At 35.3% G+C, this 27,286-nt stretch overlaps 1 protein-coding gene across 3 annotated transcripts; it reads left to right on the forward strand.

The window, feature by feature from the left end:
- The first annotated feature begins 18,420 nt into the window (after window positions 1-18,420).
- Window positions 18,421-19,039, forward strand: LOC133829210 (uncharacterized). Of its 3 annotated transcripts, none has more exons than XM_062259068.1 (2): window positions 18,421-18,704; window positions 18,932-19,033. In XM_062259068.1, exons 1-2 carry the CDS (start codon window positions 18,441-18,443, stop codon window positions 18,974-18,976), a joined length of 309 nt encoding a protein of 102 aa, XP_062115052.1. In that variant the 5' UTR covers window positions 18,421-18,440; the 3' UTR covers window positions 18,977-19,033. The 3 variants fall into 3 exon arrangements, 2 of the variants coding, with proteins under 2 accessions (XP_062115052.1, XP_062115053.1); XM_062259069.1 differs by having other exon boundaries at window positions 18,425-18,644; window positions 18,932-19,039; XR_009891621.1 differs by having other exon boundaries at window positions 18,444-18,654; window positions 18,932-19,039.
- The last annotated feature ends 8,247 nt before the right edge of the window (window positions 19,040-27,286 follow it).

Here is a 27,286-nt window from a genome sequence, read left to right on the forward strand (position 1 = left end):
AATAGAATTGGTATGCAGGGTCGAGCCCAATATGTTAGAACTGTGGGGCGTAGCCCTTTAACTGAATATGCTAGAATTCTGTACTTGCTTGTTATGTTATGTATGTTATCATGTGAATGATCGGCAAGAGCCGGGAACGGTGTAGGCCGAGAACGACGAAGGGCTAGGAACGGCGTTGGGCACGTTGAGTGTAAGGTCGAGAACGGCAAGGGGCCGGGAGCAGTGTTGAGCACGTGGAGTGCGAGTTTCCAGGGCGAGTCCCTAAAAGGATACCTAGGATATCCTCATGGCGTGGTTCGCGAACCCAGGGCTTGGTAAACGCTTGGGACGGCTAGGCCGTATGTGTGTTAGCCAATTGGTGGCCTGTTTTTATGCTTGATATATGTGTTGCATATGTTATCTGTTTGTGGGTTTTCTTGCTGGGCTTCGGCTCATAGATGCTCTGTGGTGCAGGTAAGGGTAAAGAGAAGGCCAACCAACCATGAGTGTAGCAGGCATGAAGTGGCGTGTACATGTTTGGCCAGCCTGGCTGCCACAGCCAGAGGATTTTGGGAGATGTTTGTAAATAAACTTAGATTTTTTCGTTTAGTCGACTTGGTTCAATTTTTATGTTGTAAATATTTCTAAACTATATTTTGGGATCCCAGGTGTCAAACTTTTATGATTTTCAATGCTATGGTGTTATTTCTAAAGTTTTTCCTCTGTTTATGGCTTAATTACACTATTTGACGTAAAACCTCGATTAGCGAGTTGAAAGCACGTTTTCAAACTCACTTAGTAACGGCTCTAAGGAGGTAGGGCGTTACAGCCTAGGTTGTCTTCCACACTTGATTAGCCTTCACCTCCTCAAACCCTTAGGTTTAATTCCCTAGAATTCCCACAGAAACTCTGCTTAGAAAACCAATTCAACACCAATACCAAGAACTGAATATTAACCTCAAAATCTTACCTCAAATGATGAACAACCTCAGATAATTCCCCAACCTGATCAAGATCCCAAGTACACAGTCTTAGCTTAAAGCTCCTCTAGGTTTTAGCCCCAAATTTCCAGAAGAAATTGATGAAGAAGACCCAAACTGTTCATGAGAATTGCCCTGCTTTTCCCTTCTTTCCTTCTCCTTCTCTTCTTTCTTTCCCTTTTCTTTCTTCAAACTTCCTTCACTTTCTACACAATCCACTAAGGCATAAATCAAAAACAACACTTAACTCTTATACCTTATAAGCCAAATGACCATGATACCCTCCCATTAAATTTAAGCTCTTAATCCTTCCAAGGGCATTCTGGTCATTTGTTCCCAATTCCCGCTAATTCCTCGAGTGTCTCTAAAATTACTGCTTACTTCCCGAAACCTAACTAATCACCAATTATATTCCTCAATATCAAAATAGACCCCAATATATTCTCTAAATTCCCTGAAATACCCCCAAGCTCGCCCCCAGCCGGGTATAGATCCCTGCCGTGACTTTTTCGCTAAACCGCTCACTAAGATCGGCTCGAGTCACAGATTACAAATATATCCACATAATAATGTGGTCTCAACAATTTATTACAATTATTTACATTTATGCCCTCAACGGACTAAAATTACGATTATGCCCTTCTAACCTAATCAGGGCCTACATGCTTACTAATACACATAGTCATGCATCACAGATATTCAAATAATCATATAACATGCTTTTAATCATTAAATCACATATAATCTAGTTATGCCCTCCTGGCACACTAATCAAGGCCCTTAAGCCTTATTAGTAAATTTGGGTCGTTACATCCAAGATGTTACAATTCAATTACCGACCAAACATGGAATTGCTCTCTCCAAGGAACAATGTCCCAAGATATCTCAGGAGGAAGAGGATATGAGAAAGTATCCCTATGCTTCAGCAGTTGGGAGTCTGATGTATCCTATGGTGTGTACTAGGCCCGACATATGTTATGTAGTTGGGATTGTAAGTCCTTATCAATTAAATCCTGGTTTGGAACACTGGATTGCAGTAAAGCACATTCCCAATTATCTTAGGAGAATGAGAGACTATATATGTTGGTATGTAGTTGTAACGCCCTGGATAGCCAAGACCGTTACACTGTGTGTTTATAGAGGTGCAAGACTTGCTAATCAAGTCGTTCATTTAGAAACGTGTTACTGAGACTATAATTGAGCTAGGCTTAAAAGATTTTGGATACAAAAGTTACATTTCATATTATTTAACATTTTGTACATGGGATCCCAAAAGAAATAGAGTTTAAAAGACAGTTTACAAAAAAATTCTAGGATATAAACATATACTGGCCACTCTAAGAGCAAAATAGACATTTAGGCTTCTCCCGTCTTGTACCACTCCTCGGCTGTGGCGGCTGATCAACTGACTATGCACATTCAGCCCCTGAAGCTCTCCAACTTAGGACTGGTCCACCTTGCTCTTGCCTTTACCTGCACCACAAAGCACCCATGAGCCGAGGCCCAGCAAGAAACCATAATACAGTGTATAGACAATAAACAACAATCAGATATACAACAAGTCATACAGCTCACATAAGCAGTGGCATCCATCTTCAATCCAATAATTAGTTATTTAGATAACAAACTCATCACAATCATTAATTAAACAACATTAAACATATCATGCCAAAATACAAGGTCGGTGCCCTTAGGCCGTACCCTCTAATTATCCCACTGACTCCGGCTCGCTTTCGCCGAGCTCAGTGATTATATATTTAACCTCGGCTACCACTGACCGAGCTGCGTCCTGTGCGCAAGTATTGATTTCGGCACTCTTAGGCCGTTTATCACATGTCCCATGGCATAATACCATCTCATGACATTTCATATGAATATAGGGAACTCTTAGTCCCAACACAAACATATAACCGAGTGCAGTTTCTTTCCTTTGATTCTGATAGCTTGATTAGAGAAATCGACCTTCAAGCACGATCCCGTCCGAGTCCTAGTGTGCACCTAGTCACAACCATAAATTAGAACCATCACTAAACTTCAATTCCATAACCTAACCTCGGTACCAATCCTGAGCCCTCGGGAAGCCCTAATTCCACCAAATGGGGTGGTGGAATAAAACCCCGAGCCCCGGGAAAAAACCCTAAGAAATAACCCAAAAATCCACTTCTGAAGGTAGGGTAGCGCTACAGCGCCATATAGTGGGTGTTATAGCGCTACAAGCAGAGCCAAAAGCCCCCAGAAAACCTAAGCCTAGTGCTGTAGCGCTCTAAGGCTAGCGCTACAGCTCTAGTCACAGAACCTTCAGCACTCTGATTTTCTTCCTTTGATTTTCCCCAGGCCAAATCTCTATAGAACCCCTCCAAACCTCAACCATACACCAATTTTAGCCTACCATCATCTACATCTCACCCCACATAACCCAACAACCTAAAACTTAGCCCCATGCACCATCAAACAAAGAAATCAAGAATTGAACTCAAGAACTCATAAACTCATTAGCAGAAACCAGAACTAACCCAGCAACTTAGATGATCAAGCTCAGAATTTTCTTACCTTTGATAGGGGATTTGACCCTAGGTTTCCCTTAGTATCCTTCCAGCCTTAAGTTCCTCAATTCTTCAAGCTTAACTTCCATCCAAAACTCAAGTTTAGAAATCCATTCCAACAAAACCCATAAACTCAAGAACAATCTTTAAACTTTACCTTAATTGAGTGACTAACTCCTGCTGAATCCTCAAACTTTATCAGGGACCCTAGCCCCAAGCTCCAGCCCATTTCCTGAGTTAAAGCTCCAAAATTCCTCAAGAGATGGTGAAGAATAGCCTAAACCGAGAGAGAGAGAGAGAGAGAGAGAGAGAGAGAGAAAGAGGTTAGCTTAAGTGTTCAATTTTCCTTTTCTCTTCCTTTTTCCTTCAGCTTCCACTATGTTCTACAAATCCCTCTAAGTGCTAAAAGGCAGATTAATACCTATCTCTTTTTAAACCAAATGACCATTTTGCCCTCCCACTTATATCCTAAGCCTTTAATCCTTCCAAAGGCATTTTGGTCATTTGTTCCCAATTCCCGCTAATTCCTCGAGTATCCCTAATAATTACCGCTTGCATCCCGACACCTAACTAATCGCCAATTATATTCCTCAATATCAAATAGCCTCCAATATATTTCCCAAATTCCTAGAAATACCCCCAGGCTCCCCCGAGTCGAGTATAAATCCCCACTGTGACTTTTCTGCTAAACTGCTTACCAGGATCGCCTCGAGGCACAAGCTGTAGATATATCCACATAATAATGTGGTCTCAATAATTTATCCCAAATATTTACATTTATGCCCTCAATGGGCCAAAATTGCGAATATGTCGTTATAACCTAATTAGGGCCTACATGCATACTAATACTCATATAAGCATGCGTCTCATATATCCAAATACTCATATAGGCATGATTAACACATAATCATGCATTTAATCATTTAAATTCACACATAATCCAGTTGTGCCTTCCTGGCACACTAATCAAGGCCTTTATGCCTTATTAGTAATTTTGGGTCATTACGGTAGCAGCTTGTGAGGTAGCTAAGGAAGCGGTTTGGTTGAGGAAGTTCTACACTGATCTGAAAGTTATTCCATATATGAATAAGTCACTAATCCTGTACTATGACAATAGTGGAGCATTAGCTAATTCCAAATAATCTAGAAGCCACAAGAGAGGGAAGCAATAGAAATGAAATACCATCTGGTAAGAGAGATTGTACACTTAGGTGATGTGACTGTTATGAAGATAGCATCGAAACAGAACCTGGCTGACCCTTTAACCAAGACACTTCCTGCAAAGTCGTTCATTGGTCACGTGTGCAATATGGGAATAAGGGAAATGCCTCACTTTCTTTGAGGGCAAGTGGGAAATTCTTAGGATTAATGCCCTAAAAGCATGTAAAGACATTTTATTGGTTTTACATAAAAGTAAAATTTTATTATATTTGAATGTTATAATTATTGTTTGAATTAACTATATGATAATATCAATAAAACTCCCTATTCATTCATGAGAATATGATCTTGTATTAGTACGAGAAAATTAAGATCATATATAATGAATAAAATAGTCAGTAACATATTGAAGTAAGGAATCTTTAATGAATGGTACTAGTACGGTTTGCTAAGCATACGAGATGCAAGTAATCTAGAATAGGATTACTAATGTGGATAGACATCTTAGTAAAGGTGTTGTATATAATAAAGAGTATATATGACAAGATCGATGAGAATTAATTATCTTTATAAACTTTCCGTTTGACGTAAAGATTTAATTCTTGTCATAATAGATGATCATTTGTAGATCAGTCTAAATCCAGAGTATTCATGAACTCCTATTTATGTTTATTGGATCTTTTGATTCACTCATTAAGGTCTCTTAGAATAATGAGGCTAATGACTTTTGTTTTGGAGATTCAATATCATGGATGGCTAGGAACATGAATTGCAATATTGGAATCCATGTTTTCCTAACAGATTGAATATTTGTTCCCTTAAGGGTTGATTCTCGAACTGAATAGTTATTGAGCTCAAATCTATAATTAGAATATAGATTAATTATTCGCTAGTGAATTAATGGTACTTAAGGATCAAAAAGTAATTAGAAAGGTAAAATGGTAATTTTGACCAGCTCTAACTAACGAACAAATAATGGAGGACAAAACTACATATATTGATTATACCAATGGACTACTAGAGAAAACTCTGTAAATATAATTCTATAAATACTTAGAGTGAAATGCCATATTTATAGTGGAGTAATCATGGAATTAATAAATAAGATTATTTGATTAAATAGTTTAATTAATAATCTGGTTTATTGGAGCTTTGTATTTTAGGTCCATGGTTCCCAGATCACCTCTGTCCTACACTGTCAAGGGTAAGGATGTCAAAAGAAATATTTGTTAAGAGAAATGACTAAATTGCAAAGGAATTAATTTTCCAGGGCAAGAAAATAATGATTTGATAATTATTGGTAATTGATTAATTGTGAATTAATTATTTATTTAACTATATAGTTTTTATTTTGAAAAACTATTGGTTAAAATTAATATTAATCTTGTTTGGATTAATATAAAGAGAGAAAATAATAAATATCTTATTTATAATATGATATTTATTTATTTAATTTAAAACTGATATTTTAAGATAAAGTTAATTTTGAATTAACTGATAGTTATGTTGGAATAAATATCTTGTCTTAAAAGTTGATTAAATAAACAAATGATAAAATTAGGGCAACCCTAATAGGGCTGGGAGACACTGTGTGGCGTCTATCATTAGGGATTTTGTGACAGTCAGAATCTTGTGATCCATAAGGGGAAAGACCGTGTAAAAGTTGTGCAATCCCACACCGCCTGGGGAAGGTCAAGTGTGATGATTCTAAGACTGTGTAGGTATGGGACTACACAGTTGAAGAGGGCTTAAATGGATTGATGGGTACTACCTATGCGAACAAGATGCATCTTCTTTTCAGTAGCCCATCACTTGAGAATCCAAAGTTAAGCGTGCTTGACCTGGAGTAATCTCAAGATGGGTGACCTCCTGGGAAGTTTTCCCAAGAAGCGTGCGAGTGAGGACAAGGCACGCTGGAAAGACTCGTGTTGGTTTGTAGGGCCAGTCGTCATTCTAGAAAGCAGCCATAGTGACGTGGGGCGTTACAAATGGTATCAGAGCCTTGACCCAGTCGGAAGTGTGGCTGACGAGGACGTCGGGTCAGTAAGGGGGGGGGGGGGTAATTGTGACAGTCAGAATCCCGTGATCCATAAGGGGAAAGACCGTGTAAAAGTTGTGCAATCCCACACCGCCTGGGGAAGGTCAAGTGTGATGATTCTAAGACTGTGTAGGTATGGGACTACACAGTTGAAGAGGGCTTAAATGGATTGATGGGTACTACCTATGCGAACAAGATGCATCTTCTTTTTGGTAGCCCATCACTTGAGAACTCCAAAGTTAAGCGTGCTTGACCTAGAGTAATCTCAAGATGGGTGACATCTTGGGATGTTTTCCCATGAAGCATGCGAGTGAGGACAAAGCACACTGGAAAGACTCGTGTTGGTTTGTAGGGCCAGTCGTCATTCCAGAAAGCAGCCATAGTGACGTGGGGCGTTACAAATTTTATCCCTAGATTTGAATTTTGAATTTCAAATAAATTTGTTTAATCAGTTATTTAATTATTCTTTTTAAATATGATTTAAATAGATAATTAAATGAAAATATCTAATCATTTTTAATTTTAATTAAATAAAGACTATTTAATTAGATTACATATCTTTATAAATTTTATATACGTGATATTCAGAAGAATGATGGATAATCAGACTCTCTCTCTAAAATGATAGTTTTCACTAAACCTGAAAACTATTATAAACCTTCTCTTTATCAAAACTCTATAGATCTCATGTGTTGATTACATATAGAGAGTCACATAAATCAACATTTTGAATCCTACGTGCCCACACACGTCCTTGTGTGTTTGAGGATTGGTCTGGAAGATCAAGGTGTGAGATCTCATAACACTGGATAGGAAGATTGTTGATTTATACAAAAAGGCTCAAGGACATTTGACAGGCTACAAGAGGTAATATCTGATCTATTTGTATATGATTTAATATTTATATATGTATATGATCCTGTCTAGTATTAATACTTATTAAAATGGGTCCATTTATCCTGCTACATACCTTTGATTTGATCATTTAATACCAACATTGATTTCAAAGTTTTATGCATTTTTTATTCTAAATTGGATTAAATATTTCTTTTTATTTTATTTCATTTTGGGTTTTGTTTCTGATTACGGGTTATTTTAGGGTTTTATTTGGGCTTTTTTGTTTTTTATTTTGTGTTTGTACTTGTTCTTGTTTCTAGTTCATGAATTATCATTACTACAATTTAGACATCAGCCATCGGCCATGAGAGGTCAATTTTGCTTAAACTAACTAAACACATGTTCATAAGTCGGTTTATACAGAACTGACCTATCATGTACGTCAAAGGTAAGCATGGGAGGTCGGTTGCCTAGGAACCGACCTACCTTGTAGACATGGGAGGTCGGTTATGTGTGAAACGACCTCTCATGCTTGTAGAAGACATAATAGGTCGGTTCCTACAAAACCGACCTGCCATGTTGTCATGGTAGGTTAGTTCTGTGTGGACCGACCTACCTTGTCCTACCTTGCTAACATGGTAGGTCGGTATTTTGTGAACCAACGTATCATGTCACATTATTATTTATTTTAAATTATTTCAATTTTAAAATATATTAATTAAATTAAACTATAAATATATATAAGTTATTAGTGTATGAAATAAATTAATCAATTATTTATAATTTAAAAATCTTGTAATTAAAAAATTTATTTTAATTTTTTTAAACAAGAAAATATTTTGATTAAATAGTTTTTATAATTAATATTTTAATTTGATTTAGACATGGTAAGTCGGTTGTGTGAGAACTGACTTATCATGTGACATGGTAGATCGGTTGTATGAGAAATGACTTATCATGTGACATGGTAGGTCGGTTGTATGAGAACCGACCTATCATGTCATTATAAGAATATATTATTAAAGGTACTCTAATTTGTTTTTACATTATTCAAATTTTAAAATATATTACTTTATTTTAAAAATACATATAAAATTGATTTGTGTATGAAATAAGTATAAAAAATATATACTTATTAATATACATATATTATAATTTTTTAAATATATATTAATTAATTAATCATTTAGAAATTTAAATTATATATATTTAAATTTAAAATTCAATTAAATAAATTATATATTTATAAATATTAGAATAAATTAAATTAAATAAGTTGGAGATTTATAATTTTAACTTTAAATATAAATAAGTTAAAATTATATATTTTTTAATTTTAACATCATAGGCTGGTGCCACAAAAGACTTATGATGTTCCATGATACCTCGGTTCTAGAACAGACTTATGATGGCGCATCATAGGCCAGTTGCTCATGCTGACTTATCATGTTTAAAATTAGGGCAAATAAATAAAAGCTCAAAAAGTTTTTAAGTTGTCCCATGCATTCCTTTTCTTCTTCTTCTTCATTTCGCACGACATCCTCTTCGGCATCAGCTCATTTCGTCGTTCACCATCGGTCAACATCTTCTTCCCCACGGTCTCCACCGACTGTTCTCGCCATCATCTTTTTCACTACGCCATTCAGCATCTTCTTCCCCACTATGTCTGTAACGACCTCCTTTCTTAACATACATATATAGTGTAAAAACAAAGTTTAACCTGAATACTACAATACTGAAATTCTGAATTTACAAAAAAAACTTTATTAAACAATACATAAACTAATTTTCATAACTTCAAACCATACAATACCCACAGTAAATAAAAACTTTATCTTACATACAAATCTTAATAATTTTATAAATAATTTTCGTGGCGTTCCTACACCTTAACGTAGAATTAGAGATGTATCCAACCGATAAATTTAAAAGCTTTATGTAAATTACAACATTCATGAAATACTTTTAAAGATTTATGTAAATTATAAAGTTCACAAAATACTTTTTATGAAATATAAATATAAAATCAAGTTTCTCGTTTATTTATAAAATAGCATAGCAGAACTCCACTTCCTTCAGGTCAGCCCCATATGTGCAGTCATGTTGGCTCCACGTATACTCATCAACGATTTATATTTGGGGCATCTTACCTACAATACACAACATTATCTGATGAGCTAAGGCTCAGTAAGCAGAATAACTACCTCATATGCATTAAAATAAACGTGCAACATGTTATGTATTTTCTTTCTTTCACTTTCCTTTCTTTTGGGCCCTAGAGGATACTGCTGCCAGCATTACATAGGGAATCACATTCCCATTTGAACATAAACATGATAATAGGGAATTTCTCCCTCATAAACATTCATTATATAGGGAAGTACATCTCCCTCCTTACATTTTTGGGACGTAGGTCTCCCAAGCAGCACCTCTACTTTAACGCTTTCAATAACTTGTTTGTGAACATTAACGCTTATGCATAAGAAATATAACATTCTTAAAAATAACTTATGCATAACAACATGGCAGAATAACATATAAATCATATAAATGCACATAAGACACATAAAAGACTTGTATTGTAGATGAGGATTCTACTTACCTTGCGTCTTGATAAAACAACCGAAATTGTTAGCTTCCTGATAAAAACACAAACTATTAACTTACATAAAATCTACATGATGTAATTTTAGTTTATAATTGTTATTATTCCATTTTTCTTATTTTATTGTTTATTTTATGTCCAGGCGTATGGTCATACTATAATTGTCCATGGCAAGATCCCGGTCTAAAAGTCGTGGTCATGGTCATGGTCATACGGAAATGTCCAGGTCATAGTATCAGTCCATAATAATAGGGAATAAGGTCATATAATAAAAGTCCATAATAGTCCAAAGTGTGACCATAGCCTATATAAGTTTAGTATTATAAAGATACATAAAAAAAATAGTTTATATTTCAATTTTGGCATTGTAAGTTATGACGACATGGTAAAATAATCTATATATAAATTTTGGCATTTTAACGGCATGGTAACATAATATATATATATAAATTTGAATAAATAGCATTTTTGCCCCCCGAACTATTACCACTGTTTGATTGTGCCCCCCGAATGGTTCGCGTTGTTAAAAATTCCCCCCGAACTATTTTCGTTACTGATTTGTGGGACTTCTGTTACTTTCTGTCCTATGTGGCTAACGGAGAGTAGATTTGGCATTTTGGGCACTGATATGGCAGTGCCAAGTCAGTGCCACATGTTTAATTAAAATTTAAAAAAATTAATTTAAAAATTAATAATATTAAAACAATTAGTTAATTAGTTTAAAACTTAATGATCAATTTTTCTAAAAAAAATAATTTAAATTAAATAATTAATTGAAAATCAATTTTCTTATGAAAAAATTAATTACATTAATTATTTATTTTGTTTGTTTGAGAAAATTAAATTGAATTTGAATCAGCCAAAACTAAAACTAAACTCTTTAAAGTTTTCTTCTTCTTTTCTTTTTTTTTTTTTGGGTAATTTGAAATTTATTTCTTCACCAGTATAGCTCTCCATACTAGAACTGCTACTACGTTTTTGACTGATGATGTGTTTTGGGTAATGTGAGTGCAGAGTTTTTCCGGCGGTGGTTGGCCGGAGAATGGCATATATGTGTACGGACAGTGGTAATCTAATGGCAATAGCTCAACAAGTGATAAAGCATAAACATCAGCAAGAGCAACAGCAACAGCAGAACCATCAGCAGCAGCAACTCACTGGTCTCAGTCCCTTCTCTCTTAACCCATGGACTACTACTACTCACCACACCACCATGTCTAATGCTCGGAATTTGGGTGGTTATGGGTTAGTGGGTTCCGGCTTTCCCGATCCATTTCTAGTCACCGGTGGTTCGGATACCGGTGAACCCGGGTTTCAGTTTCCTCACATGGACCACCACAACACTGGGTTTCGATTTTCAGATTTCGGCGCCGGTCCTGGTGGCGAGTTTGAGTCCGACGAGTGGATGGATAGCATAATGGGCGGCGGAGATTCAACGGATAGTTCCAATCTTCCCTCTGGTTGTGACGCGTGGCAAAGCAACGCGGATTTCGTTCTCTACGGTGTTGATCCCTTCACCGCATGCCCGAGTCGACTCAGTGTCCCTTGCTCTTCACCTTCGGATGTCAACCGAGTTCTATTCACCGAAAGCCAGAAGAACCGTAATTAACTAAGTGTATTTTTTTAAGTGTCTTATTATGTTTTAAACTAATTAACTAATTGTTTTAATAATATTAATTTTTAAATTAATTTTTTTAAAATTTTAATTAAACACGTGGCACTGACCTGGCACTGCCATATCAGTGCCCAAAATGCCAAATCTACTCTCCGTTAGCCACATAGGACAGAAAGTAACAGAAGTCCCACAAATCAGTAACGGAATTAGTTCGAGGGGAATTTTTAACAACGCGAACCATTCGGGGGGCACAATCAGACAGTGGTAATAGTTCGGGGGGGAAAATATTATTTATTCTATAAATTTTGGCATTAAAACGACATAGTAAAATAATCTATATATAAATTTTGGCATTATAACGGCATAGTAAAATAATATATACATAAATTTTGGCATTATAACGGCATAGTAAAATAATCTATATATAACTTTTGGCATTATAACGGCATAGTAAAATAATCTATATATATAATAACGAAATAACTGAAATGAAAGGCTCGGGAAAGAGCTTACCTAAAAGGTTTTCGTAGGCTAGCGTTACGGACAAAACTTCGCCTAGATCTTCGAGGTTTAGAACTTTAGAAGGGTGTTAAGAAGATTTTTGGGTAGAGTGAGAGAAAGAAAATGAGGTTTTGTGATTCAAAATGAGTTTTGGAAGAGCTATTTATAGGAAAATCTTGGGATACTATGCTAATAAAATATTTAAAATATCAAGCATAGTGGAATAATAAAATATTCAAAATATTAAGCATGGTGGTTTGCTAAAGTCATCATTGTATCACTACTGCATCATCATGTGGGAACCATGGGGTGGACCCCGTTGTGGGACCCATGTGGACCCTACTGTGGGACCCACTATGAATAGTACATGGTGAATAGTAACCAAAAAATGAAAACTTCACAATCTTCTTAAATTACTTAGTCCAACATTTTTTACTCACAAACTTTTCTGAAAAAGTTTCTCTAACATCCATAAATTAATTATTCCCATGTGTTAGTTACTTCAACAACTTAGAATTGTTAAAATCCCACAGTAGAAATACAGCTATAACCCCAACGGTCGGATCACTATTCACCAACGGTCATAACGACTAGTTTTTATTCTATAAATACTTGTTCCTTCAACCATTTACTTGCACAACTTCTTCATCTCTTAACCTTCTAGATAAAATTCATCATCAAATCATGAATTTCTCTTTATTGTTCATAACTTTAGTGATTGTTTGCTTGTATTTAGCATCATTCTATGGGTATTATACTAATGAAATGTCCATGAATATTATAGTTGCGTATTCATTAGTTATTCTTCCACTTTACTTAATAGCTCTAGCATTCGATTAACATTGTAATGCACTCAAAAGTATGAATAAAAACATTTTCCTTATTTTTCATAATTGTTATAATGCATTTGTAGAAAGAAGTGGGAGTTACAATGTCGTTCACGATCTCTTTAGTTTGATAGTCGCACTGTGTCGTTCTCAGGTCAGTATCTTCTCACCCCATATTGATTTACATATATCATGTATAAATGGTAGAACATATAAATGGTCAGGTTGTGTATATATTGAACCTGAAATGATTAGTGCTCTCAGGTCACTACATTTTCTTTCCCATTGAAACCTCTTAGCTCCCTGCCTCTCTCTATTTCTCTCACCAATCAAAGCCCTAAATCTCTCAAGTCCTAGCCGAATGTCACTTCCACTGAAGATCTCACTCGATGAAGCTCTCATATCTGGTAAGGATATATGTTTTGCATAATGGAATTTGTTTTCCTGCTTAGAGTTTTTCCAGTATTTCAGGTTTGCTCCTCTGGAATTTGTAGCTCACGGAATCCTCAAACCCAACCATGATAAGTGTTTGTTGTTTTTTTTTTTTTTTAAATAATTTCTTTTCTGTTCTAATGAATTTTTGGGGTATTTTTGGGCTTTTGAACTATTGCAAAACTGAAGGAGGCTTATTTAGATTTAATTGACAAGATAGAAAATGATGTTATAATAATTTTATGTTTTCTTGTCGATGTTCTTGTAGTTGGTTTGAATAGAAATTAGTTAGTAAGTTTCATGCTGTATTTGGGGTTTTAATAGAAAAATGAGTCGTCATCACTTGGTATTATGATAATTTTTTAAATTGTGTTTAGAGAAAGTGTGGTTTTCATGAAAATGACTTCAATCTCATGTAGATTAATTTGTTTTCAATTCTGTATCCTGCCCTCTCCTATTGAGAGATAGAAGCAAAATAAATTATTGACCCAAATTCTAAGTGATTTGATCTCATATGTGGTTTTTATGGATTTTTTACTTTATTTAGTTCTTAGTTTGTTAGATATTGATATATTGCTCTGGTTTTCTTAGTTTCTAAACATGATGTAGGTAACTGGAATTAACTTGTTGACCCAACTATCTTGCATCCATGAATTTCTTGGTCTGTTGTTGAAAAAATAAGCCTATTCTCTATGGCAGGTTCTAAGCATTCCAGATGGACAATAATCCATACGCACATTGTTTTGTGCTTATGATTTGAGTGACGTTCCAGCTGGTCTAAAGGTACATGTAGCATCTACTTTGGTTTATTTGATCATAAATATATTTGTTGACTATTAATTATTCTTTACCCATATCTTAGCTTTTGTTTCTTTTTTTCTCTGTACATTGATGTGTTTTATATATATTTGGTATTAAAAACCAAATACTGAGTGTTTAATTAATATATAATTTTACTATATATATATAAAAAAAATTATATTAGTATTTTGTTGACGCGGTTCTTCGCCAACAGGTAATTAAGAAAATAAGAGGAAGGAATTAGTGCTTATGTTGAACTGAAATAGATGAATGATCTTTTTAGAAATGGGCTGGTGACACAATTATGTTTTTAGGTGGTTCAAAGGTTAAAATCCTTCTACTCCACCAGTCGATATTATTGCTATATGTTTGGTATTCTTTTACAGGGTATTTCTTACACAATAGAATCCAACTCTTTGCAACTCCCAGGGTCTCCATATTTATAGGAGAGGGCACCTGGGAGTTGTTAAGAAGGTCATCCCGTGACCTTCTTACCCATCATGTCAACTCTGTGACATTCATGATTAATTCCTAAAACCTAACACATGAAGTGTGGTTTAATCAATAGGTAAGGGGGATAATGGGCCGCACGGCCCAACCCAGTCGTGGATGCCAGAATGCGCACGTTCATGCTGCGAGTCCGAGAAGTCAGGGATATATCAGACACGTGATGTCTGATATATGCACGTTTACCTTGCGTGGTTGAATTTATAAAAGGTCATAGCCTCCAACTCTAGCTCGCACCACGAGCTGGATGCTTCCCTCGACCTTTGGCCTTCAAAGTCCAAACTCAGTCTAACCTTGGCGAACCCTTAGGTTACCTCGAGCTGAGGAGGTAGAATCTTTTTATGGCAGCTCCGGTCTTGGGGATGTCCACGTGGTAGACATGATTAGGTTGTATCTCATGATTAGGCCGTATCTCAACTTGCTAACAGCCCGTGGGAAAACCAGGGCGTACATATTTGGTTTTAAAAATCTTATGGATTGGTATTTTCGTGGACTTACTGGTTTGTGTGTCTGCTTCTCTATATTTGTTGAAGGTATGACTCTAGTGTTTTCTAGATCTACTTGGCAATGAGCTTGGCATCTTATACATGTAACTTGTAATAATGACATCCATTGATAATCTTTTAATTTAGCAAACACTATTATTGAAATCGTCAAGCAAAAATTACTTTCGCATTTTGTAATCTTAGTAATACAACATGAAGTTTCATGTTTCATGGTAGCTAATAATCCTTGAGGCTAAATCAAACACTAACTTTCATTTCGTTAGACTTTAGTTTGCTTGAAAGTTGATAATTGTGTCTAAAGGACTTCAAAATTGGTTATAAAGTTTAAAATGATGACTACTTCTATTTATCATTTGCTTGGTGAGAGATAAGAGATAGAGTAGTATGGACAGTGGCGTTATTTCCACCACAACATTTGACTAGTCTCAAAAGTGTAAAAAACAAAATTAAGTGACATTTTATGTTTTGCTCAAATGGTTTGTACCAAATAGTTGTAGAACTAGTATATTGTTAATCTTCATGACTATATGAAGAAATAACTAAAATTTCTAAATATATCCAGTAATGTGTTTTTATATATGGCAAGTTCTCTTTCAATTCTAAACTTTTTAATATGGTGTCTTTGCATGAATAGTGGTCTTCCTTGTTGGGATTTGAATAATATTTATATATACATGCTGATTATCAATTTATTTATCTTACATGTCTATTTGTGTTTCTTTTGATTAGCTATGGTTTCATTACTTGTTCAGTCTTTTACATATTGCATGGTTGAAGCTATTCTTCTTAATATTTCTTTATTTGTATGTTTTCTTAGATTTGATGATGCATGCATGCTCAGTAGTAATAAGATCATAGCAATGAAGCATAACTGTATGAAGTAGTAGATTGGCTTATTTGTGGGTACATTCCTTTCAAAATATATATATGTAGTTTCTTGAGTTGAATGCATTATATAATTATATATCATATATGAACATGTACCTTATACAATACATCTTTGAGTTGTTTATGTTTGAATTACTCAAACAGGCAACACGAACATAATAGACAGTTTCTAACTCTTTTGATCTTTGTTCAACTTATTTATTATTGTTTCAATTCGGCGTTTGTATTAAGTTTTATCATTTCACCATAAATTTAGATCACCTTTGGATATTAATATCATGGGACTAATAAATAGTAATAAGTCCATTAGCTAGTGGAATGTTTAGCTCTGCCCATCTATATTTGTTCTCCATTTCTCTCTCTTCTGGTTTTGTGTCTTCTCTTGATACACATTTAATGTATGTGTTATGTTACATTGGATAATTTTATTAATGCATAACTTTTTTTTTTCAGGATGGTTCATGTAACGACTTCTAGCACTGGGCAGCATGGTTTCTAAAATAAGTGAGAATTAGCCTCACTCTTAAATTATATAAACTAATTGTAATGATTCTTAAAATTTTGCAAGGTGCCTTTGTTGTTTTTGAATGGTAATGGGCACAATAACTCATGGATTTGATGAGTACTACATATGTCCACTCACTTAGACTTTTAAGGAGATATACTTACATTGTTAATTTAAACTTTCTATGAGATATATACACTTAAGTTGTCTAACTATAGTTACAATCCTTATATGAGTCACTTTTACTTAAGACTTATCATTTTAATTACTTAGTTTAAATTCTAGTATTTTATATTACTACAATCTCTTATTTGTTTTGTTATATTTGATTGTATAAAAAGCAGGATTTATTTAAGCAAAATATATGTTTTAATGAAAATAAAATAAAAAATAAACACTATAAGTCAGTTCTACTAAAACTGACATCTAATGCTAGCACCAGAGATCTGTTGGCAACCAACTTACTATCTCTTAAACTAGAGGTCTGTTGGCAACCGACTAACTATGTTTTATACCAGAGGTCGGTGTGCAACCCATTTACCATATTTTACACCATAAGTCGCTTTGGCACCAACCGACTTACAATGTTTTTACATCGTAAGTCACTATATGGGAAGTCAGTTCTAAACCGAGTTATGAACGTTCATAAGTCAATTTTTAACCGACTTCTCATGTGATATTTTTAGTAGTGTGTTGCTTTTTCATGGTTATTCTAATGTTTATGTAACTGATTTTTTTTATATTTTTCATTTTTTTTGTAGCTCTGGGAGAACTATTATGTCTAGCCAGACTATTTTTATACTAAAACTGCTGCAACATGTACTCATAGTGTTATTGCAAATACTAATAAGCAGTTGTCCAATAGGTAGAAGGTGATGTCTTCTGAGACCATATTTGGTCATCTTTTTGGTATTCCTAGTTACACCTCTCAACCTCAATTGTCCCATAGTTTGTTGTTGAAGGAGGTTCATCAGCCTAATGTTGATGAATTTTGGGCCAATATTTCTGGTCGTAGCATCAGATTTAGTATTGAGAAATTTAGTTTGATCACTGGTTTGGATTGTTGTGGGGAATGTAACAAGATGGATTTTCGGCAAGATTACAATGATATTATTGAAAGTGTCTTGTTGGAGTAAGCAAAATTAACAAAAAAAGTATTGAAGATGCATTTAATGGTGATAGGTGGAGGAATGATGATGAGCTTTCCATCAAGTTAGCTATTCTATATTTGGTTCAATGTTTTCTTTTGAGTGGTTCTGAGAATAGGGAAGTTTCTAGGAAGATATTGTTGATAGTGGTCTATATCATCAATATTGTTGGGGGAATGAGTCATTTGCAGTTACTTTGGAGTCTTTTAAGGGAAAGATTGCAAGTGGAATTAAGAAGAAAAACAAATACAAAAGTGTTTATGAGGATGATAATTATGAAGGTTATAATAGGCTCTTAGGTTGTCCTTATGTTTTCCAAATCTAGTTTTATGAGTGTTGCCCGTACATTGAAGGCAAGTATGTTGTTCGAGAAAGTGGTACAGTACCAAGAATTTAAAACTGGAGCATTGGTATAAGAACTCCAAGTTTGTGCGATTTGAAGAGGAATATTTTTTATATTCCAATAAAAAAGTTATTTTTTATGTTGTTTATGAAGTTAATGTTTAGTTTATTTCCCGTTTATTTCCATTTCTCGATATTTGGTTTTTAAAATATGATGTTTTGTTTATGTTGTTTCACTGTTGCAGCTACGAGAAAAAAAACTTCACTCCTACTTCTACAGAGCTTGCTAAGTTAATTTTGGATGGGTTTTTTCAAGACGAAACACTTGATGACCGTGGGAAAGGTAAAAGTGTTGTTGATGACACAACACTTGGTGTTGAAGATGATGATTTTGCAGAGAACACGTTTGACGGTGGTTGTTCCTCAAAGGTAGATGAAGGTGCTTCCTCTTCTAGTTTTGAAGAATTAAAGAGCCAACTTTCTCAGGTTGTAAGTTAGCACAATCGTTGTCCACTAACATGGTTGTTTTGAAAGCCTTTGTTGAGTTGAATTTTAAGGACTTTATTTCTGTTGTGCAAGAGTTACACCAAAAATTCGATTCTATGTTGGATCGTTCTGTTACAAAGGTATTCATAATATTGTCTTATTTTTTTAGTAGTTGTTTTATTGTTATAGCAACAAAATAACCCAAATATTGTTTTGTGTTGTTTTTGTAGGAAAATGTCCATGCTAAGGTTACTGAAGAGTCTGAAGATGGTTAGGAGACTGAAAATGATGAGCCCATTCATGGTAAAATGAATGATGAGGATTTACAGGTTGATGATGGTGAAGAGGATGACAAAAAAAATGATGATAATGATGATAAGAATGATCTTTTTGAGGGTCAAAATAATGATGATGGTGATGAGGGTGGTGGCGGTGACGGAGTTGATATTGGTGGTAATGTTGAAGGAAAAGATGATGGGGATAAAGTTGTGTGGATGCAGAGAAGGTTGTTGAAGAATCAAATGTTGTTGAGGGATCTTCTCACGGTATTGATGAGGAAAATATTGACAAGGTACTTGTGTCTATTTCATTTTTTTATTTTAATATTGTAACATTATTTTATTTTAGTTATTTAGTTATTTGTGTATTTTTTTAAGGTTGTTAGTGAGAAGGATTTAGATAACTTTTTCAATGGATTAAGCCAGCTTGATATTGATGACCGTGTGTTGATTGGATTAGTAGTTATGTCAAAAATGAAGGTTATTTGTGTTGTTTTTTTGTTATTATCTGGATATTGTGTTTGTGTTGTTTACTTTATTTTGGTTATTATAAAATGTTTTTTGATGTCTTTTTCTGTGTTGTTTTGTAGTTACCTTCAAGTGGCTCGACCGTTGCGAGCAGTTTGAGTTGTGTTGTCAAAACAGTTGAGGAGGCTTATGTTGTTGCGTCAATTGATCAGCCTGAAGTTGTTGTTTTTGAGAAGGTTGATTCAGTTGATATTGAAGCAACTCCAGTTATTGAGAAGAAGCTTGCAAAGCTCGGAGCAGCTTTGAAGTCTCCATTCTGCCAGGATTTTAAATCTGGTTGTTCTGGTTCAGTTCAAGAATATGAAGATTATAATATGGTTACTTATGTTAAAGGTTTGTTGCCACTAGATGAGAACATTGGGCAAGTTCCTGATCTAGATCATGAGAAGGAGATTGATGCTTGGTTAGCTGATGGTTGAAATAAAAGGGCAAGGTATGTTAATATTATTTTTCTTATTGTATTTTGTATTGAATTCGTTATTCAATTATAATATGTATTTGTTCATTTTATTTTTCAGGAAGAACAATATTTACTAGAAAAATAAGAATCTAATTAACCCTCCCTTTGATCTTTGTAACGACCCAAAATCACTAATAAGGCTTAAGGGTCTTGATTAGTGTGTCAGGAGGGCACGATTGGTTTATGTGTGAATTAAGTAGTTTAATGCATGATTTTGTTTAAAGCATGCTTGTATGATTATATGAATATATGAAATGTATGTGGGCCCCATTTGGTTGCTAGGGGCATATTTGTAATTTTAGCCCGTTGAGGGCATAAATGTGATATTTGTATATACTGTGACTGATACCATGTGTGAGTGGTGATATAATTGTGATGCATGACCCGAGACGGTCCTAGGGTGTCGTTTAGCTAGAAAGTCACAACAGGGTCAAATACCCGGTTTGGGAAGAGCTTAGGGATTTTTGGGGAATATTATAATGTGTTCGGGAATTATTGAGTAGCGGTTAGTAATTTAATAATGGTTTAGACATGTCGGGATAAAATGTTGATTTATAGGAACACTTGAGGATTTAGCGGAATTTTGGTGAAATGACGGAATTTCCCTTGAAGTTGTAAGACTTTTATTAAGGGAAAGGGCAAAATGGTAATTTGGTCTTAGGAGAGGATAACTTTGGCTGAGGAGAAGTCAAATACGTTATTTTCATTTAGGCATAAACAGAACATCCTGCTAGAAGTCTAGAGAGAACCAAGCTAGAAGGAAGGAGAAGAAGAGTTAGCTTTCTTGAGATCAAGGGTGGGATTCAAGGCTAGGATTTGGGAGATTGAACTAGGTTCAAAGGTAAGTTCTAATTCGGTTTCTAGATTGGATTCTGTTGAGATATGTTATGGGTGTGAGCTGAGTTGTATTTATTTTGTGGATCATTGGAGTGAAGAATTGGCTAGGTTCAGCTGGGGAATTAGAGAAATTAGGCTTGGAATTTGGTTGGGAAGCATCTTAAGATCGAAATCCTACTTGAGGTAAGGGTTCCATGCATCTTTGATGTTTAATTTTTGGTGTGGTTTAAATATTCTGAAGGGTGGTTTAAGTTTTATAAGGTGTGGTTTAAGTTTTGTGAATTTTGAGCCATTAGGTGATTCTTGGGTTTGATTGTTTGTTTAGGTTTGTTGCTGTGATTTCTGAGTTGCCATACTGTTTATTTGGGGTTTTAGGTTGAATTGGGACTTGGGTGTACCTTGGTGTTGATTTGGAAGAGTTTTGGCTCGAGAAAAATTTTGGGAAAAACCCATTTTTCTGGGTTCGCGTATGAGCACCACGGCCCTGTTCTTCCGTGCCACGACACTAGGTTGAATCAAGAGATGAGGACCATTTTGGGTGCAGCGGCCCCTATAGAGCTGTGCCGCAGCGCTAGGCTAGTTTTAGGAAGTGGAAATTTGAGTTTTTAGGGTTTTGGCTTGGGGGACGCTTTCGCCACCTTGTGTGGGGAAACGGAAGGTCTCGAGAGCACGGGATTGGTTCCGGGAGATGATTATGAATTGGTAGAGTGCTATATGTGTGTTGTGACTTGGTGTTCGGCAAGGCTCAGGTTAGAGGACTGTGCTCGGGATTTCGGTGCTCAAGAAGCTCGGGACATAGGTAAGAGAACTGCACCCAATTGTGAATTTATAATGGGACTAAGGATTCCCTATTGTTGTATGCATTATGAAAGTTGGTATTATGCCATGAAAATATTAAACCAATGCCTAAGAGTGTCGAAGTTTACATTGGCGCACAGGGCGTGGCTCAGCCACTGGTAGCTGAGGACAGCTTTATATTCACTAAGCTCGGTTTAAGCAAACCGGAGTCAGTGGGGTAAACAGAGGTGCGACCTAAGGTCATCGATCGTAATTATTGTGTGATCTGAATATCATCGTTAACTATTGAACATGACATGCTGAATAGTTGAGTATTAGCTTGTGGATTCTTGGTTGTATCTATGAGTTATTTGATTAGTGTGGAGTGTTAAATGTATGAACATGCTTAATAAGTTATTTAATTTTTACCATAGTTTGTGATATGATGTTATGTTTTCTTGCTGGGCCTTGGCTCACGGGTGCTACGTGGTGCAAGTAAAGGCAAGGGCAAGCTTGATCAGCCCTGATTTGGAGAGCTCTGAAGGTGAAATGTACATGTCTAGCTGCTCGACCGCCACGGTTGAGGGAGAGACAGGAACAGGAGGACTGTAAATGTCTGTTTTGCCCTTAGAGTGGCTAGTGGTTGTGTTATACCCTGAAATTTTGTAAATTGACTTTCAAACGTTGTTTCTTTTGGGATCCCTTATACAAAACGTTAAATTATATAAAATGTATCTTTTATGACCAAAACCTTTTTAACCCTAGTTCATTAATGTTTTAGTAACACGTTTTCAACTAAAAGACTTGATTAGCGAGTCCTGCACCTTTACAAATACACAGTGTAACGGTCTTGGCTACCCAGGGCGTTATAATCTTGGTGTTGATTTTGTCAATGATAAGATGTGGTTCCACACTCTTGTTCATTGTGGTGAATGTCTTATTGACTTAGTGAGTGTAACGACCCAAAATTACTAATAAGGCTTAAGGGCCTTGATTAGTGTGTCGGGAGGGCACAATTGGAAGTTATGTGAATTAATGGTGAAAATGCACAATTATGTGAAAAGCATGCTTATATGGTTATTTGGATAAATGTTATGCATGACTATGTGTATTAGTATGCATGTAGGCCCTGATTAGGTTATAAGGGTATATTTGTAATTTTGGCCCGTTGAGGGCATAATTGTAAATATTTGTGATAAAATGTTGAGACTACATTATTATGTGGATATATTTGTAGCTTGTGACTCGAGGCGATCCTAGTGAGCGGTTTAGCGGAAAAGTCACGGCGGGGATTTATAACCGACTCGTGGGAGTCCGAGGGTATTTCTGTGAATTTGAGAAGTATATTGGATATTATTTAATATTGAGGAAAATAATTGGTGATTAGTTAGGTGTCGGGATGTAAGCGGTAATTATTAGGGACACTCGAGGAATTAGCATCAATTGGGAGCAAATGACTAAAATGCCCTTGGTATGCTTTAAGGCTTAGGATTTAATGGGAGGGCAAAATGGTCATTTGACTGAAAAGAGATAAGTGTTATATTTCTTTTTAGTTTTAGTGGAGGCTATAGAAAGTTTCAGAAGTTAAAGGAAAGAAAGAAGAAAAATAGGGACTCTTTCTTCTCCATTCGATTTGCTCTATTCCTCACCATTCTTTGTGAGTTTTGGAGCTGGAATCTCAGAGTAAGCTCAAGCTGGAACTTAGGGCTAAAGACATTGGTGAAGCTAAACGAGTAAGCAGGGATTAGCTACTCAATTGAGGTAAGTTGTAAGATTTTTTATGAGTTTTTCTGAGTTTTATTGAGGTGATTTCTAAGCTTGAGTTTTGGATAGAATTAAGAGAAATAAGCTTGAGGAGTTGAAGGGCTTAAGGTTGGAAGGATACTAAAGATAACCTAAGGTCGAAATTCTCCATAGAAGGTAACAAATTCTGGCTTTGAAGTTCTAAGTTTCTAAGTTTCTGGTTGAATTCTTGAGTTCTTGAGTTCAATGTTTGTTTTCTTAGTTTGATGATGCATGTGGTTAAGTCTTGTGTTATTGGGTTTTGGGGGTGAGATATAGGTGATGGTAGACTCAATTTGGTGTGTAGTTGAGGTTTGGAAGGGTTCCAAGGGGTTTTGGTTCGAGGAAAATCGAAGGAAGAAAAACAGGGTGTTGCTGGTCTGTGACTAGCGCTGAGCACTAGCCTTTGGGCGCTACAGTGCTAGGCTTGGGTATCCTGGCGCTTTTAGCTCTGTTTGTAGCGCTATAGCACCCACTTTGTGGCGTTGTAGCGCTACCCTATTTCCAGAAGTGGGTTTTTGAGTTATTTCATAGGGTTTTTTTGCCTGGGGGCTCGGGGTTTGATTCCACCACCCCGTTTGGTGGAATTAGGGTATTGAAGTTTAGTGATGGATTCTAATTCTTGGCTGTGACTAGGTGAGCTCTAGGGCTCAGACAGGATCGTGCTTGAAGGTCAATTTCGCTAGTCAAAGCTATCGAAATCTAAGGTAAGAAAACTGCACCTGGTTATGTGAATGTTTTGGGACTAGGAGCTCCCTATATCTGTATGATGTCATAGATGGTATTATGCCATGGGACATGTGATAAACGGCCTAAGAGTGCCAAAATCAATATTTGCGCACAGGGCGCGGCTCGGCCACTGGTAGCTGAGGACAGCTTGATATTCACTGAGCTCGGTTTAAGCGAGCTGGAGTCAGTGGGATAAATAGGGGGTGCGACCTAAGGGCGTTGACCCTGGTTATTATATGTAAATTGGTTATTATATGTGAATTGGTTATTAATGTGAGTTGATGAGCTTAGTATGTTGAATCCATGGTTATGTGAATGGTTTGGATTGTTGAGTATATGGTTATACTGTACGAGTTATCTGATTGTTGATTATGCTCTGTTATTGTGTTTTCTTGTTGGGCCTTGACTCACGGGTGCTGCGTGGTGCAGGTAAAGGCAAGGGCAAAGTGGACCAGGCTTGAGTTGGAGAGCTTTGGGCTGAATGTACATAGTCAGCTGATTGGCCGCCACGGCCGAGGAGTGGTACAGGACGGGAAAGGCCTAAATGTCAGTTTTGCCCTTAGAGTGGCTGGTAGTTGTACTTTTAACCTGAAATTTTGTAAACTGTATTTTAAACGTTATTACTTTTGGGATCCCATGTAAAAGAATGTTTGAATATATGAAATGTAACTTTTGTGACTGAAATCTTTTAACCCTAGTTCCACTATAGTCTTAGTAACACATTTCTAACTAAATGACTTGATTAGCAAGTCTTGCACCTTTATAAACACACAGTGTAACGGTCTTGGCTATCCAAGGCGTTACAGTGAGTTTTTTCAATTTTTATGTTATTTTGCATGTCAAGTTGTTCTGATGTTTATTTATAGTTGCAGGTTGTTTTAGTTATTTTTATTATGCTTGTTGTTTTGTTATAGTTTAGTTTGTTTTTGTAGGTTTATTTCTGTTTTTTTATGTTATTTTCAACACATTTTGTAATATTTTATCACATAAAAAAAAATGAAGTATTGACTTGGACCTAAGGTGAACTTCAGTACAATAGATTGTTGTTTTAATGATAGTATTTCTTCTTTGTATGAGAAATGTGTGCAGAAGAATAGGGATGGTTCTGTTGTGAATCTAAAGCATATGGTTGTTTAGTTTATCAAGGGAAAAAGGCTAATGTGTGGTAGGTCATGGGTTGAATATGACCATGTGTTGTTTCCAATAAATATGAAGAAGGATAACCATTGGATTCTAGGTCGTTTGAATATCAATGAGAGGATCATATACATGTATAACTCATTGAAAAGTGGGCGATATGAAAATGCTACGTTGGAGGCTATGGAGCCATATTCTATTTTGTTGTCGTTGTTCCTTGACCTTATGAATTTCTATAAAACTAGAAATGATAATAGGAAAAGTTTGGTTGATTATAAGGCTTCATTTTCAGTTGTTAGTGTTGATAAACTACCTCAGCAAGAGGACACGTAAGTGTTATGTGTTTTTTTGTTTTAATAACTTTTTACCTTTTATGCATTTTTATTAATCCTTTGTTGTTGCTTTGTTTTGCAATGATTGTGGTGTTTTTGTTGCATCATTTGTTAAATATTTTGTTGATGGCAAGGAGATTCCTTCAAGTAACTTTTCTGTTGAAGACCATCGTTCAAGGCTTGTTGTGCTTTTTTATTCCTATGGATAGATGAAGCATGATGAAAATGTTGCTAGTGAAACTGAAGCTTCCAAAATGTCTCCAAAAAAGATCGCACAGAAGTTGAAATGGAAGGATGTGGAATTACGCATGAAGGATTGATGATGATGTTTTGTCAGCAACAATGGTTAAAACAACACTACAGCAACTATGGAATATCCTTAGAGCAACGTATAAAAAAATTTTATGTTAATATTGTTATTTTCTATTTTTGTTTTATAGATATCAAGTAGTTGTTTGGATATTGGTTTTCTTAGTTTAAATGCCTAGTTAGTTTAAGTTTGTGGCTATGAAAACAAATCTGAATTTCTTAATAACAATTATGTGATTAGATCTTTTGATGTTTATATTTCAGTCATTGTTATATTATTATGTTTTGACCACAACACATCAACGTTAAAGCAACAAAACAACAACCCTGCAAATTAAAAAAAATGTTCCGAATTTTGTTCATCTCATGTTTATGAACAACTAACTCCACCTTAATTTATAGGTTATGAAAACAAAATTTTTTATTTAGTAATAGATTTGTGATTAGATATTTTGAAGTTTATATATTAGTCATTGTTATATTTTAACATTTTGGCAACGGCGCAGCAACGCTAAAGCAATGAAACACAAACTGTCAAATAAAAAAAGAATATTCCAATTTTTTGTTCATTCTCTGTTTATGAACTAATAACTCTACTTCAAATTATAGGTTCTAAAAAATAAAAGAAATAAAAACAATGTTTTTGTATGAAATAATCAACTAAATATTTTGTTGCTATCTTGTTGTTTCAACTTCTTGGTGCTCGGCTTCAGCATGTCTTCCTATTATGACATATTTGTCCACACTTGCTACAGTTGTTTTGCTTTTAGTTTCCCAAGCAGCTCTAAATATTCTTTTCTTTGGTCTTTCTGCTTTCACTTTTTCAAATGGAGGCATAACTATCATGTCTTTGACATATTGTGGCACATCCCAAATGTGTTGGTTTCCTATTGGGTATATTGTTGCTTCATATGTTTCCAACCATGTCTTTGTTGTGTAGTGGTGTGAACAGTAATTGTAGGGGTCTAGAATCATTTCCTTCATCACAATAATTGCATGACCAAATGGCATTTCATCCATTTGGAATCTATTGCATGTGCATGTTCGATATTTGAGGTTTACAATCCATGACTTTTGTTCTTTGAACACCTCAAATAGATATTCATTTGATGCATTTACCTATACTACATTATGAATAATTATTTTATTTATGGCAACTATAATGATGTCTATTACTAAATGCAACTATATATGAACCACACTAATGTTAGGAAACTTATACAGGATCTTTATTTATTTTCATGTAGATCTAGTATTAGTATTAAACAAGTTAATATGAGACAACTTAGAACATGTTTCTAAAATTGAATTCAAAGAGAAATAATGATATGAATACTTACATTATACGCAGCGGAATGAATGAGTTCTTCCTTCAATTTCTCTAACCCTTGTTTCCTTCCTGTCGCAGAATATTAC

Source organism: Humulus lupulus, chromosome 4 (assembly GCF_963169125.1).
Source record: "Humulus lupulus chromosome 4, drHumLupu1.1, whole genome shotgun sequence".
In the NCBI taxonomy this organism is placed as follows: domain Eukaryota; kingdom Viridiplantae; phylum Streptophyta; class Magnoliopsida; order Rosales; family Cannabaceae; genus Humulus; species Humulus lupulus.